The sequence below is a fragment of the Sturnira hondurensis genome, unplaced genomic scaffold (genome assembly GCF_014824575.4).
Source record: "Sturnira hondurensis isolate 20B ecotype Veracruz unplaced genomic scaffold, ASM1482457v3 Scaffold0014745, whole genome shotgun sequence".
Classification (NCBI taxonomy): Eukaryota; Metazoa; Chordata; class Mammalia; order Chiroptera; family Phyllostomidae; genus Sturnira; species Sturnira hondurensis.
The window spans coordinates 2806363-2821719 of NW_028087376.1; the positions used below are offsets into that span (position 1 = coordinate 2806363).

Genomic DNA, 15357 nt, shown 5'->3' on the forward strand with positions numbered 1-15357 from the left:
TGTTATCAGTTGCCAAGAAAATAGGGACTTCAGTTATATGGCTACAAAGAAATTAATTTTGTCAACATACTGAGGGAGCCGGGAAGTGAGTCTTTCCCTAGTTGAACCTCTAGATGAGGATGCAGCTGGCCGGCATCTTGCTTTCTGCCTCAGGAACCCTAAGCCAGGAACCAGTTCAGTTCATTCCTGACCTATGGAAACAGATAAGAAATTGTGTTGCTTTAAGATGCTTGGTTTATGACAATCTGTATGTGGACATAGAAAACAAATACAGGAGCTAAGCCAAGCTCAGTAAGTCATGGAGGAATCATGTCTAGAAAAATCTGTGAAAATGTTCTTTTCTTTACTAGTGAGTTTTCACATCTTTTAAAACCTCTGCCAACAAAATCCAATGAATGAAGATTCATCTGCAGAGAAAATGTATCGCTTAATGGTTTCCACCTCTTACCTTGATATCAAGTAGCAATAATGAGGACATTTCCAAATGTCTTGTAAGGTTTGTGTCTTTAAGATTTTGATGGCTGATACAAAACAATGAAAAAATCAAATTGGTGGAAATAGTTTGGATCTATTTCTCCAGTGTGTATTCATTTCCACTGGACTCCCATCTAATATAATACCTCATCTCTTTTGCTGCTTTGACTTTTTCTTAAAGGTGAACCAAATTCCCCCAGGGTCATAATGTGATACAGTTTTTAATCATTGAAACAGTAAGGAAATGTTTTTTTGTTTATTTAACTGAAAGGAATTCTTTTCTCCTGAGATCATATGGTGGACTTGGTTGCTAAGAAACCAGTTTCTTACTCAAGACACAAAAAAATGCTTTGTCCTGCCTTTAGTTCAGAAGTTCCTGGAAAGAAGTGGTTTCTTTTCTTTATTTTAGAAAATGCCTACTAAATGAGGTTATTTATGCATAATTGCCCTCGCAGGGGTTCTAAGAATAAAGCCCAGCACCCACCATTGTCTTCTCTATGTGCTCACTGTCTTCTGACGCTGGGGCCAGCCCTGCCCAGGCCTGCCATGCTCAGACGCTTCTAGACTAGTGGATAACTGATGCTCCCAGTCGCACACGGGCCACTGTTCTAACAGATGTAACTCATCTGCATCTGTGTGAGATGCCTGTTGTTGTTACACCACTTACCGATATTGTAGCAAGAGGGTAGTGGTGACACTGTAAGAAACTGTACCCAAATCTTGAACTGTGCAATGCAGTTTCTCTAACAGCAACGTAATTTTGCTGGAGTTTCAGGGCAAACATGAAAGTATAAGAGGTTTGGGAAGTCCCTCGCTTGGGATTTCTTGAGATCTGGCAGGTCTTCATGATGCCACCCTACCATCACCTATGGCCTGAGGCATGGCTCCCCCGAAGAAGTGCTTACACTTCAGGTGTCACTCTCACCAGGGCCTCCGTTCTCATCATATTCTGTGCACAGTGCTCTGTGGTGTTGTGGCACCTGGTGGCCCCGATGTTTTCTCTACCCCCCTTCCCACCCAGTGAGGTGTCTCCTGGTCTGCTTTGCTAAATATGTATTCTTTCAACTACCTTCTGTCAGAATGCTAGTTTTCACCAAGCCTCTCCCCCAATCCCCTGTTGAGCTACTTCACCATTCCAAACTTGCCAGTATGAAATGATTTTGTTATTGTCGTTTTGATACCAAGGGAGCATGAGAACAAGCCCAAGTGAAGAGATGTACGTGCCCATCTCAAACCATCTGGCAGAGCCTGAGTTGGGCTCTTGGTCCCAGGGAGAAGGGACAGCTTCCTTGCTCTGGGCTTGCAAGGCGCTGGGCTCTAGACTCAATGGCTTGGGGAGAGCTGGAGCAGAGCGAGGTAGGGGAGTCAACCCTGGCCACCTGAAGGCACCGTTTTGCCTGTGTGACACTGGCATGTGGCCAGTTTCTGTAGCAGTGGGTATCTGGGATCGTCAGAACGGAGGTGGAAGCAGAGGAGCCCCCGGGCCTGGGAGCGTGTACATGCGCTGGGGCAAATCCTCTCTGGGGCTACTCTTTTCAGTTTTACAGGCACTGAAGAGTTTATCAATTGGTCCAAAAAGAAAAGCCAGTCATTTATCATCTTTATTTCAACACTGCAGGCCCCAGGGGAAGAGGCAGAAGGCCCCACTCCTCCTCGGAGGTGGAGCTTCTGTAGGGCTTTCCTGGGGAAGAAAGGCACTTAGAAGACACCCTTTATGTGCTTACAAAGGGCTGCAGCTTAAACATATTGAATTGGGATGGGGCCCTTCCCTGGAAGTAGACTGGTGCCTGATTCAGTTGCAGACTAACAGCAGGTGGGTGTTTTGATCCATTGCACTGGTTCTCAACTCTGCTGTACAGGCTGAAAACACCAGTCAAAACAGATGCCCCATTCCCCTCAACCCCCGGATCAATTAGAGCAGGTTTTGGGCAGGGGGTCTGGACCAGAGTCAGGTGATTCTGATGTGTTGATGGGTTGAGAGCACCACCTCCGGACCCCCCGCTGTGCACAGGGCTGGGGTCTCAATTAGCCTTTTCCCAGGGCCCACTCTTCAGCCAGAGCCTGCTGTGGGGAGCAGGCGTGGGATTCAGAGGTGGGGGGAGCACCCTGGCCCCTGGTCCTGCAGGGAGTGCCCGTACCTGTTAGTTGCTTTGAAAATAGTGACTTCTTCAGCTTTTATGTGAAAGCAGAATATAATACCCCCATCAAAACAGAGTCACAGCTAGGGGCTCTTTAAGACATCATGGGTTTTTAAAGAGAAACTGCGTCGTGCATCGCACTGCTAGGTGCCGTTCCATTGGCGGTCATGAGTGTGATACCTGTGTTGCTGTATTAAAAATGGGGGTTATTTACACAGTGCTGGGCTTTGGGGGCGTGTTAAGAAACCAAATTCAGAGACTTGCCCTTGCAAAGTAAAACAGAGCTTTGTTTTGCACAGTTACTACATTTAATATGGGGTATGTTTATCATGCATATATTTGGCATACATTTGATATGGACATAAGTGCCCCACAGTTGAGAGAAGAGGGGAAAACACTACCCTCAGAGTTCTGACTGTTTTCTCTACTCACCAGGCCAGCACAACACACAGATATTCAGGCTGAGGAGAGGGCTCTTTCTCTGTGCAGCTGACTCTGGTTACCACTAAGGGGTGATCCCCTTCAGATAATAAACCCATTTAATTCTTGTTTCTCTGCCTTCCCCAGGAGGGCACACCACAATCAGCTTGCTGGTGATGGGTGCTTTGCTGCCCGACGGGTTTCCGTCGAAGTAGACTGTGATGTTGTTGATCTTCTTGGGCCGCACGGTGTCTATGGCCCGGATGGAGAAGGCCGGGTTCTCCACAATGAAGGAGAAGGTGACCGTTTGGTAGAACACATTCTTGAAGGGGATGACTATGTTGTATCCGGCTCGGATCAGGAAGGGACCTTGCGGCTTGGGGGGCAGAGCCACTCCGAAGAGGGGGATGACATACTCCCCGCCTGTCAGTGATGAGAGGCTCAGGATGCCCTTGGTCTCACCCAGGTGGCTGGGCTCAAAATAGACTTCCACACTGACTTCGGTGCCTCCCTGAGCCCCCGGGGCTGCGCTAACGACCTTTTCGGTGTGGAAGTCTAGACAGTCGGTCTGCAAAGGGAATACATACACTTGGCTGAAAGTTATACCAGAAGCTCAGGTGCATCCCCCGCCCCTCCCCTCTCAGCCGCGCAGGTTAGAAAAAAGCTGTGTCCTTATAACTCTCCTGAAGATAGGTACTACTGATTGTTATCCCCATTTTGCTACAAAGAAACCGAGGCCAAGACACAGCGGATGACGTGCCTGGAGACAGAGGGCTGTACTGTGCTGCCCCCACATCTGGCTCTCCTTTCCTCCATGCACATATAAGATTGAACATTCTAGATCCTCATGGATGGGTGTGGCTACTTCTGGATGATTAGTTTCGAGAAGTGATAGGTGTCACTTCCACACCAGAGCATCCAGTCGCCAGTGTGAGTCCTTTCGGGGTCTTTCCACCCCTCTGGTACTCTGACTGGGAACAGGTGGGATGGTGGTTGCCCCTCAGCCTGGATCCCTGAGTGGCTGTGATGGGCAGAGTCCCCTGCTGACCCTCATTAGATAGATAGTGCAAGCAAGACACACGCCTTTGTGCTTTTAAGCCACCGAGGTATTGAGGCTCTTTGTTACTACAGTATAACCTAACTTCTCCTGACTGACAGGCCTGATCAGGAGCCCGTGCCTCTGACTTAGCCCTGCTGTTAACTGGGCACTGGCTACGCAGTGCAGAGGCGCACTTCCTAGCTCCCCTCATTGCTAGGTGTGGTCCTGTGCAGTTTTGGTGAGTGGAGCATGAGAGAACAATGCATCCGCAGCCAGCCCTTTCCCCTGGTAGCTGGCTGGCATGTGGGCGTCAGGGCAAGTGGTCTTGGTCCACGTGGTCCAAAGCGATTTCCTCCAACAGGAAGAGTGTCAGGACAGGCGTCTGCAGGCCAGATGTCATGGGGCTACCATTCCAGACCAGACTGCTTAGGCCCACAGTTGTTTGAGAAAGGAATAAACTTCCGTTTTATTGTCATTTGGGGTTTTTGTTTCAGTAGTTAACCCATATTCCAATTTATATAATAGGTAACATATATGGGGCATTTACTATGTGTTAGGCTCTACGAAATGGTTTTATATACATATTTTAAAATCCTCATGGCAATCCTGTGAGGTCAGGGTATTGTCACCCTTTTAGATAAGCTTAGAGAACTCCAGTGACTTGGTCACACAAAGAGTACATGCGGAGCCAGGGTTCAAATCCAGGTCTGCTGGCTTCCGCAGCCTATGTGCATGACCATGAAGCTCCACGGTCTTATTACTGACCACACAGTGGGAAGCAAAACCCCACCCTGCACGCAGCTTGTTAAGATAGAAAGTCTTTAGGGAAGAACCCAGGCCTGGTGCTATGTACTTCTCACTGGGAGTTTCCAGGGTAGATAAAGCCCCCAACTGTCCTGAGTTTCACACTTCTGCACCCCCTATGTCCTCCTCCCATTATTTTGAGGTCAGACTTCTGGGAAGGGAAGGGCACACGGTGGGGCGGGGTCGCTCACCCTGCAGTAGTATTCTGTCTTCTGCCGGGTGTAATTGATGATCTTGGCAAAGGTGCTCTGGCCGCTGCCAAGAACAGCCTGGAAGTGGATGGGCTTTTCAGGCAGTGCTGGCGTGGCCTTCAAGTTGAGCTCATACTGGTAGTAACCCAAATCACTGTTGTGCAGAACTAGTCTCCCAAAGGTTTCTCCAGCTCGCAGGGGCTGGAATTCAAAGGAGAATGTGCCCTGCAAGGGGAGACAGAGGCCCCAGGTGATGCTGAAGGCCTCACTGAGCCCCTGCCACCCAGTGACCTCAGAGCAGATTGCACGCAGAAGTGCTGCTCCAGCAGCAAATGCTCCCACTGATCCTGAGCCCAGGGAACCTCTGTCCAAACCGGCCCACGTTCCCTCCCCTGTACCCTTCCTAACTTTCCCTGTTCCAGGTGTTTCTAGATCTGGAGTCTCCGAATGTAAAGGTAAGTACTGGGTCCTCTGCAGAAGCACATCCCAGAGCACCGCCGGGGCTGGCCCGGCCTCAGGGATGGGCACCGCGGCCCCCAAGCCCCAAGGGCAGAGCCTCCATCACAGCTATCGGGCCCTGGCAGCCGGTCATACCTCAGAGTTAGCAGGCACCACAAACTGGGAGGGCAGGTTGACGTCGGGCACCCTGCATTCCACGGCGAAGGTCACCGAGTAGGGCAGGGGGTTCTCCACCTTCACGGAGGACGACGTGCTCTGCCGCACGGGGCTCACCATCTCGATGGTTCTGATGATGCCTGAGGGGATGACCCTGAAACTCACCATGTAGTGTAAGAACTCGCTGGTCACCTCATTTCGGAAGATCACCTGAGTTCACAGGAGGGTGGGAGGAAGCAGGGCAGAGAAGAGGGGTCAGCTGGGTCCTTCTCTCCTTGAGCCACCCCTGGCACACGAAGCAGGGGCCCAGGCTGACACTCTGCATCCCTGTCAGCGCCTTTCTCTTTAGATAGTCGTGCTGGCTCTTCCCAGCTGAGAGTATGTAGTAACAGAGCCTGGGTTTGCTCTGGAAGAGGCCAGAACAGCCCTGTCTAGTGCTGCAGGTGCAGGTCTCCCCCATGGGGAGCCGACTGACCTTGAGAACAAGCGAGACCTCGAAAGGCCAACGTTGTAGTGCGTTTCACTCCCGTTCCTGTTGTTGCTGGAACAGTTTGACGACGACGATGATGATAGCATCTAACACTGCATGATGACTGGTGCCAGGCACCAGAAGCACTTCGTTGTTATGTTACACAATTTGTAAGTGATGTTATTGTTCCCTCACTGTTTTTTTTTAAGGATGAGGAAAATGAAGCTTAGCAATATTAAGTATCTTGACTTAATGTTGAGATGCATTGGAACCAGGATGGGAACCCAGGTTGGACTGATTTCAGTGCTCTCACTTGTAACTGCAGTGTATTGTCCTTCACCCCTGCAACTGACTTGTTATGGGCAAAGTGCTCACCATTTCAAGTTCTTTTCCCAGACGACTGATGATGTTGAGCATTCCCTCAGGTGCTTATTGGTCATTCACATATCTACTTCGTCAAACAGTTTGTTCAAGTGTTTTGCCCTTTTTAATACTTTTGGTTGTTTATCTTACTATTAGGCGGTAACAGTTCCTACCATACCTGGGTTTTTGCTTTCAACCTCCTTCTGTCTTCAGATTTAGAGTGCTCCCTCCTTGGTCTTTTCATTGGGGTGTTTAGTCTTTTACATTTAAAATAATTATTTGCACGTTTGCGTTGAAGTCTGACCTCATGCTATTTTTTTTATGTCAGTCTCCTTTTGTCATTTGTCTGTTGCTACTTTCCTGCATTCTGTTGGATCAATGTGTAATCTTTTGGAATGTATTTTCTTTAATGGCTTCTTGGCTATATAACAGATTTTTAGTGGTTATGGTAGACCTGATAACATGAAGTTTTAACTTGTGCAAATTTAGAGTATTTTACTACTTCCCACTTTACAACGGACCCTTCATGCTTCCTACCCCACACGTCCCAGCTCACAGACGTGATAACCTTACTAAAGTAGAATCACATCCACCTATCCATCCATCTTTTGTGCTTTTGTCTTTCTATCTTTTATGTCTGTGGATATAAGAGCATCCCCTTTACAATGTTGTGTTTTTGATAAACTATCAGTTGTCTTCTAACAAAATTATGAGAAGGGAAACATTTTAATATTTACCTACTTATTTACCATTTTCAGTGCTTTTCTTTCCTTCCAGCAGACCCAGGTCTCCATCTGGCATCATTGCCCTTCAGACTGAACGACGCCTATTTGCATCCCGATGATGCCGACGCGTCCAGCACTGCTGGGCTGCGGGCAGTGAATTCTCCCGGGTTCTTGTATCTGAAAATGGCTGCGTCACCCTCAGTTTTAAAGGCTATTGTCAGGGAATAGAGAATTGTAAATTGATGTTTTGTTTCTCTCCGTACTTTGCAGATGGATTCCATTATTTTTGAAGAGAAGGCAGTGGTTATTTTTATTTTTGTCCCCTGTATGTCATGGATCCTTTAACTCTGGTTGTTTGAAGCTTTTCTTTTGATCTGTGGTTTTCAACAGTTTTACTACGATGTGCACAAGGTATTGTTTTCTTTGTATTTTTCCTGCTTGAGGTTTGCCAAGTTTCTTGGATCTGTAAGTCATTAAAAAAAATCAAATCGGGGAAATTTCAGCCATTATTTTTTCAGATAATTTTCCATCTCATCTTCACTTTCTTCTCTGCTGGCTTGTATTACTGGTGTATTAGACCATTTTATATTTTCTCACAGGTTCCAGGCGCTCTGGTCGTTTTCCCTCAATCTTCTCTCTCTCTGTCCTTCTGACTGGAAACTTTCTATTGATTTGTGTCAAGTTCAGTGAATCTTCTATGGTCTCTAATCAGCTGTTAAGCACATTCAATGAATTTTTCATTTTAGTTTGCTGTACTTTTCAGTTCTAAAATATCCACATGGTTCTTTTTATAGTTTATATTTGTCTGCTGAGATTCCTTATCTGTCCACTCATTGAGACATTTTATTTAATTATTTACAATATTTTCTTTTAGTTCTTGAACATGTTTATGATAGCTTCTTCGAAGCCTTTGCCTGCTAAGTCCAATGTCTGGCCCATCTTTGAGTCAGTTTCCCTTGACTGCTTTCTCTTGGGCTTGGGTCACATTTTCCAGCTTCTCCACAAGTGTAGTAATTTTTGTCTGTGCACTGGACGCTGTTGATGATCATTATTCAGGGATTATAGGGATAATATCCCCTTTAAGAATCCCCATTACTATGGGGATTTTGGATTCTGTTATCTTCCTTATAAGAGTGTTGCTTTTATTCCAGGAGAAAGTTTAATTGCCAATATCTTAAACTTGTGTAGATTTGGTTTTATACTTTGTTAGAGCAGATATGTGGAAAACCTAAGGTGTTCCTAAAAACCTTCCAACTTGGTGGGATTCAATCTCCAAATTTTGTCTTCCTTGTTGATCTTGTAGGGGCCTAGTTTTAGGCTTTCTCAGGCTGGTCCGCAGAAGGTCTTATACTAAAGGCATGGTCCTTCTTGTGGCCTTTCTAGTGTTTCAGCTGGGTTTCCAGGGTTATTGAGGGGGGTTGTTCATACAGCTTCTCCACCGGGCCAGACCTCCAGTGTTCCCCAGCACCCGTCCGTGTCGTGTGCCTTTATTCCTTCTTACCCTTGTAGCAGCTGCTCTCTGGTGAACCTCACGTAGTCTCTTCCTCTGCACGTGCAGTCCAACTTCAGCCACGGGCGTCGAGAAGACATCCCATGCAGACTTTCGTCCTCCCACTCGCTCCACGTCCTGCTGTGTCCTCTCTGGCACCTTACATGTAGAGACCAGCTATTTCAGCTGCACCCACTCTGATTTCTGCCCCCTCAGTTCACTGGGGCTGTGGCACTTCGCCGAGACTCTAGCGCACTGCACTGAGGTCAGGAAATTGTCTCTGGGCAGAGAGCCAGGACAGTCACGGGGACTCATCTCACACATCTCCTTCTCTCTGATGAATTGCAGTATTGTTCTGCTGTCTTCCAGCGACGCAGAAGACTTGCCTCAGACATTTTGTCCGGTTTTATGTTTTTTTTTATAGTGTGAGGGCTAATTACGCCATCAAAAAGTGCTTTTGCTTTTAAAAAACTTTTTTTGTTACTGTTAATTTTAATCTGTATTATTGTAAAGAGAGTTTGTGATCTGGTTCATCGTCATTTTTATGCAAAGGTCTTTGTGCTCCCATTTTGATACATATACAGGGTCCGGCAGAAGTAATGCCATGAGTGTGGTTGGTAGGGTGTGTGAATGTCTCGCACGAGATGGACAGCAGTTGGAACATTTCACCTAAATTATCATATGGCGTGCTTGCGTGTGATATTGTTATGTTACAGAATTACATGCTTACGATTTTGCAATAAAAGATTTGGTGTAGATTAGCAGCTCATAAAAAAGGGGTATTATTTGTGCTGGATCCTGTATTTATATCTTCCTGTTCACATCTACAGTTTGTGAGTATCTCTATTCTCTCCTTACCCTTCTTTGTAAACAGGAAAATATCTCTTAGTTCCCCATTTGCTTCCAACAGAATGAGAACATATTTTTCATTGCCTTATTTTATTCCTGCCCTTGCTATCCTGAGGTCATAAGAAGTATTTCAGATTGCTTCTCAACAATTATTTGAAATTACCTATCAATTTAGTTTAGATTCTTTGTTCAATGTATCCTTGTACTTTCCTTTCTGATTCATTTACTTATTTTAAAATTTTTGTTAACTCAAGGTTTTAATTTTGTAGAGATTGTGTACATGGGTGGATTACTTTGAGTCCTTGCATGTTTAAAAATGTCTTTGTTTTGCCCTCATAATAGTTTTGAGCTCTAGATTAAAAACTATTCTAATCTAATTATTCTAAGTAGATTGAATAGCTTCCTCCATGGCTTCTTGTGGTTACCTTGAGAAATCCGACGTTACTGTGATTACTATTTCATTTTCATTTTCCCAGAATACGTTAGGACTTTCTCTTTTATCCAAGTCCTCTGAAATTTTGTTCTCATGTATTTAGATGTGAGTCTTTCTTTCAGTTACCCTGTTTGGAGACTTAGTGGGTCCTTTCAAGGAGAATGCTCTTTCTCCAGTAGCCTTGGAAATTTTTATACAATTATTTTGTGGAGTATTGTCTTCCTTCTATTATCTTGCTTTTCTGTTTCAAGAGCTCCTCTTAGGTGGATATTAGAACCTTTTGACATATATTATGTTTCACATTTCCTATCATTAAAAAAAGAGACTTTATTGAAATATAATTCACATTCCATACAACTCACCCATTTAAAGGGTACAATTTAGTGACTGGTAGTATATTCACAAAGCACTTATCTCACTTGTAATTACGCAGTCATAGTCCAATTATTTGATTTAGAACATTTTCATTTCCCTAGAAAGAAGCCCTGTATCCATTAACAACCATTCCTCATTTCCTCTTCACCCATCCCCCCAGGCCTGGGCCTGTCACTGATCCACTTTCTGTTGCTATAGACGTGCCTATTCTGGACTCTTCATATAAATGAAATCATACGGTGCATGGTCATTTGTGCATGGCTTTGTTCACTTAGCATGTTTGTTTTTGAGATTCACCCATGTGTTGCATGAATCAGTACTTCACTTCCACTTTTTTATTGCCAGATAATCCCCCACTGTGTTTATCCCCCACTGTGATAATCCCCCACTGTGTCCCCCATCCATTCATCAGATGATGAACATTTTGGTCGTTTCCATTTTCGGCTCTTATGCCTAATGCTGCTATGAACATTTAGGTACAGGTTTTTGTGTGGACATATGTTTTCATTTATCTTGTGTATGTACCTAGGAATGAAATGGCTGAATTGTATGCTAAGTCTACGTTTAGGCATTTGAAGAACTGCCAGACTGTTCCAAAGTGGCTGCAGTATTACCCTCTCACGCTGACGGATGCAATTGCTCCACACCCTCACCAACGTTTGCTCTTATTTCCTTGCATCTTGCCAGTTCTTTGTGCTCATGTCCTAAAGTCTGGTGGTATTACTCAGCTCTTCTGAGTAGGAACTGTTGCAGACCGCTCTGCCTGGTTTTAGGAATTGTATCTCCACACGTTGTGACTAAGGGTGAGGGACCACCTCTGGAATGCTGAGCCGCAGGAGACAAAGCTTGTCTCTGGTAGCAAACGCCGCCTCAGTTCCTCTCCCTGCCCCCAAAGCTTGGTCGGAAGTCAATGATGGGTAAGACCCCCTCACAGCAGGAGGCAACCTAAACCAAACTTGATCACTTGGGAGGCCTTCATGGAAGGACTGGGGTGTGTGTGTGTGTGTGTGTGTGTGCGCGCGCGCGCAACAAAGAGCAATGGACTCTCACCCCCCCAGCTTTGACATAGCCCAAATCCCCATGTTCTCTGGGAGAAGCGCTTCCTGGCTCTAATCCCACTAAACCTCAATACCTGTTGGGGAGAGATGCAGCTCCTTGCCTTGCTAGAGCGTGTCCTGGGGAAAAATCTGGCATCACAAAGACTTCCTGATAAACCTGTGAAATCTGCTCTAAGAGTGCTTTCATTCATATGTTAAGGGTCCGAGCAGGAAACCCTAAAACTCTGTTCCTGACAGACTCTGAAGCCCTCAGATTTCTTTGAAATGTTATCTACTGTTTGATCCTTGCTGCCCTGTATTCCTGTGTATTAGAACCCAATAAAAACCCTGGAAGAGGGGGCTGGGGTCCTTTTCCCAGCAGGGAAAATGGCCACCCCTCCTCCCCAAGCAGATCATATCATGTCTCAGTCATATTTACACACCTCGACCGTGGCACCCGGGGGGACTTGCGAGTAAAGTCACCCCCACAAGTAACCTCTTCCTAGGGTCCATTATACTGTTCAGCCGTCAAATATCCTATTTCACCTCCAAGTGGAGTTCCCTTCCACAACAGCTTGTTCTTATTTCATGGGTATGATTATCTCCCTTTATTCCCTTGAGTATATTTGTAATATTTACTAAAAGTCTTCTGTTTGATTTAATAACTCTTATCTCAGGAGTTCTTATTTATTGAGCTGGTATTTCTGTTGCGTGGCGGCTTTCCCCCTTCGGGCACTTCTGACTCCTCCTTTTAACCCCGTTCGTGGCCCTGAGCTGAGGGGAGCGCCTCCTGAATGACTGCAGGACGGGGAGACGTGCTGCTGGGTGGGCTTTGCCGATGTCTCTTCTTGAGGGGGAGGTGTGTTCCTGGATTCTATTTTTTCATTTTAAAAATCTTTCCCTAGGTAATTCCATTCTCCACATAGCTGCAAATACCACCAATGAAAGGGCCATTCCCATACGGTATCCTGAGCCCTGACTGCTCCTGAGAGCTGCTGAGCCGTCTGCCGCTGCAGTTGCCTCGAGCACTTGCCCCGTTCCACAACAACGCGGTCCTTGTGCAGCCATTCGGTTCCTGTCCGCGCCCCTTCCCCGGACCGTGTGCTCTGTGAGAACAGGGACTGCGCCTCATTTTGGTGACTGCTGTGTTACCAGCACTAGTGTGTGACATATATACTTGATGGGTATTAACTAATGAATGGATCAGGAAAACCAGCTCATAGGGGAAAGACCCCGTGGTGTCTTGGAGCAGGTGACTCTGTGTTGAACCCTGGCTCCGCCGTCACTCACTATGTGTGTTGAGTGCTCAGCACGAGGCTGGACACCCCATGAACACTCAGAAAACAGGACACTTATTATTGTTGGTCTGGTAGTTGCTGGTCTGGTGTTAGCTACTGCATAAAGGTTTCCATGATTCTCCTGCCTTGAAAACTCGGTGGCCCTACTCAGGAAGGCTGGCTGGCCTTGCAGTCTGGCGTCATCTTCAAGGGCTGGGAATCCTGAGTGCCTTTGCCAGGTCACTCTAAACAGGCCAACAGGATAAGGACAGGCTGGCTATGGAGGACACCTTCACCCCCTAACACCAGGACTGTCAGCCTGAAGGTCAGACTGCCCGGGTTTCAGGGCAGCGCCTTTGACATGTTGGTACCTTTGCACTGTAGAGCCCCTCCTTGTGGGAAAAGAAGTTCAGCTTGTAGTCTTTCTTGGATCCAGACAGCACGTCGATGTAGTCGAGGCCCTTTAGGGTGACACTCAGGTCTAGCCTCTCTGGTTTCAGGATTTCCACAATGACCCGGAATCTGGGGGAGCAGGGAGCATGACAAGAGAGAGTAGAGAAAATGCAAACTTTGCTCGAAGAGAAAAAGGCAAGGTGCTGTCTCTACTCTTGAATGTCTACAAAACACAAGGGCCCAGGGTTCTAGTCTTCACTCTATCACTAGCAATGACAGTAACTACCATTTACTGACCACCTATTATGCTAGCCACTGAGTCAGTGCTCTGTGTGTGTTACAGGCATTTAGTCCCTGCAATGTCTGTAGGTGCATATCATTACCACCTGCATTTCACTAGTGAGCAAATGAGGTCAAAAGAAGGAAGATAACATGCTCAGGTAAGACGACTGGTTATTAGCAGAACTGGGATTCTGACTTTGGGCCTTTACCAACAATGCTAGGCAGATGGACTCTTCTCCCAGCCTGTGGTTCCTTCACTGCAAAGGGAGGGACTAGGCTGGTTGACCCTGAGCTCCTTTAGTCCTTGCGTTCTACTCTACTCCCACTGCACGCACAGGGGATGTCCTTCTCTGGCCAGTGGCTTAGGTATTGAGACTGAGGACTCCACAGTAACAATCACAGTCATTGTTATGATGATAGCAGTAACAGTACTAAGAGAAGTAAACATCTACTGAGCACTTATTTTGTGCCAGGCACTGTTGTGGGGGATGTACGAGTAATCAGCTATTCACAGACAGCACTGAACAGAAGAATCTCTTTGGAGGCATAGAGTTCTGGCAATGGCTGGCCACCTCAGGAAGCTTTTCCTCTGACCCTTTTAGCCAGTGTCCTCTAGAGACCCTGACCAAAGGAAGATGGGGGAAGTCCTCTCTGTCTCCTCCCCCACAACCCCTTACCTCTGGGGCTTGTTTAGCCAGTTGGTGATTGGCAGGAGCTCAGTGTAGGGCGTCTTACATGGTACTTCACGGTAGATATTGGCCACGGGCTTGGGGAGCTCAGTAGTGCCATGCAGTGCATACAGCCAGCCGGTCCCATCTGGCAGGGGGAAGAAGAGGGTGCCCTGAGGAGAGGAAGAAATGTGGTCAGAACGACACAGAGGGCGTTTGTTAGGTACCCTCAGGCATGGCAGTCACAGGATGAATGGAGGCTTTGCAAATGAGCATAACACTTTTGGAAAGCAGCTTGTTTCAGGAGTCGTGAAGACATTCACACATTTGAACCAGGAATCACAGACGAGGGAACTTACTGAAGAACAATCCCTCCAGTGGAAAAAATTACACACATATAAATGAGTATGTATTAGAACCTTTTATAATACAAAAGTCTGGAGATAACTGAAACACCCAACAACTGGGGGATGTTCAGTAAATATGGAACCTTCATTCCATGAAATATTAGGCAATCATTAAAAATGATTATCACAAAGACTACCTAATTAAATACAAAAATTCTCACAATATAATGTAAAGTGAAAATAAACAGAATGAAAAATTGAGTCTGTTATGATGGCAACCAAGGCTGTATCTCAACAGGGTTGGGAGTGAAGATTCTAGAAGATGGGGTCGACTTTTGTTCTAACATTCTCTGATCTGCCAAACTCTGTCTCTTAGCCTCTCTCACACTCCTCCTCCTCCAGTCATGCCAGGAAACTGATGGGGTGCGCATCCTACCTGATGCTTGCGGTTCTCCAGGTTCATGGTGCGTGGCCTGTAGGTAATCTCATAGGGCTTGTTTTGCTGATGGGGCTCCAGGGTGACGAACTCAGATCCCTCCCAGTGTTCACCCTCAAAGATGGGGTGCAGATTCCAGGTCTGGTTGGTGCGATTTGAAAGCAGGATGGTCTGTGTGTGCTTGGAGCGCACCTGGCAGGTGAAATTTACCACCTGGAAGAAAAGAGGCCCCTTGTACAGGCAGTGGAATTTACAAGCCTGGAGTTCAAAGCAAAGTTTAGGCTGAAGATACATATTTGGGAGTAGTCAGTTTAGCAATGTTTTTTAAGGCTAAGAAACTGCATGAGATTATCAGGAAGTAAGTGTATTTAGGGAAAAAAAAAGGAATTTAAGGACTAATTCCTGACCGGCACACTCCAATGTTAAGAAGAATCGGGAGAGGAGATGAGAAGGAGCACTCATCAGGGAGGAGGAGAGGAGAGCCATGAGGGGGTGGTCTCCTGGACGCCCTGTGAAGGAGCTGTTTGGAGGAG

The 15357-nt window shown here is 46.4% G+C and overlaps 1 protein-coding gene across 1 annotated transcript in view; it reads right to left on the reverse strand.

Moving 5' to 3' along the window:
- Nucleotides 1-2915: 2915 nt before the first annotated feature.
- The window catches only part of HYDIN (HYDIN axonemal central pair apparatus protein), a 306600-nt gene continuing 294158 nt past the window's right edge, over nucleotides 2916-15357 (reverse strand). Inside the window, exons 79-84 of the mRNA XM_037063680.1 lie at nucleotides 14825-15037; nucleotides 14051-14214; nucleotides 13070-13220; nucleotides 5661-5891; nucleotides 5067-5291; nucleotides 2916-3600 (exon numbers count right to left, since the gene is read on the reverse strand). Of these exons, the coding sequence (XP_036919575.1) occupies nucleotides 3118-3600; nucleotides 5067-5291; nucleotides 5661-5891; nucleotides 13070-13220; nucleotides 14051-14214; nucleotides 14825-15037 (1467 nt within the window). The 3' untranslated portion in view covers nucleotides 2916-3117. The remainder of the gene's footprint in view (nucleotides 3601-5066; nucleotides 5292-5660; nucleotides 5892-13069; nucleotides 13221-14050; nucleotides 14215-14824; nucleotides 15038-15357) is intronic.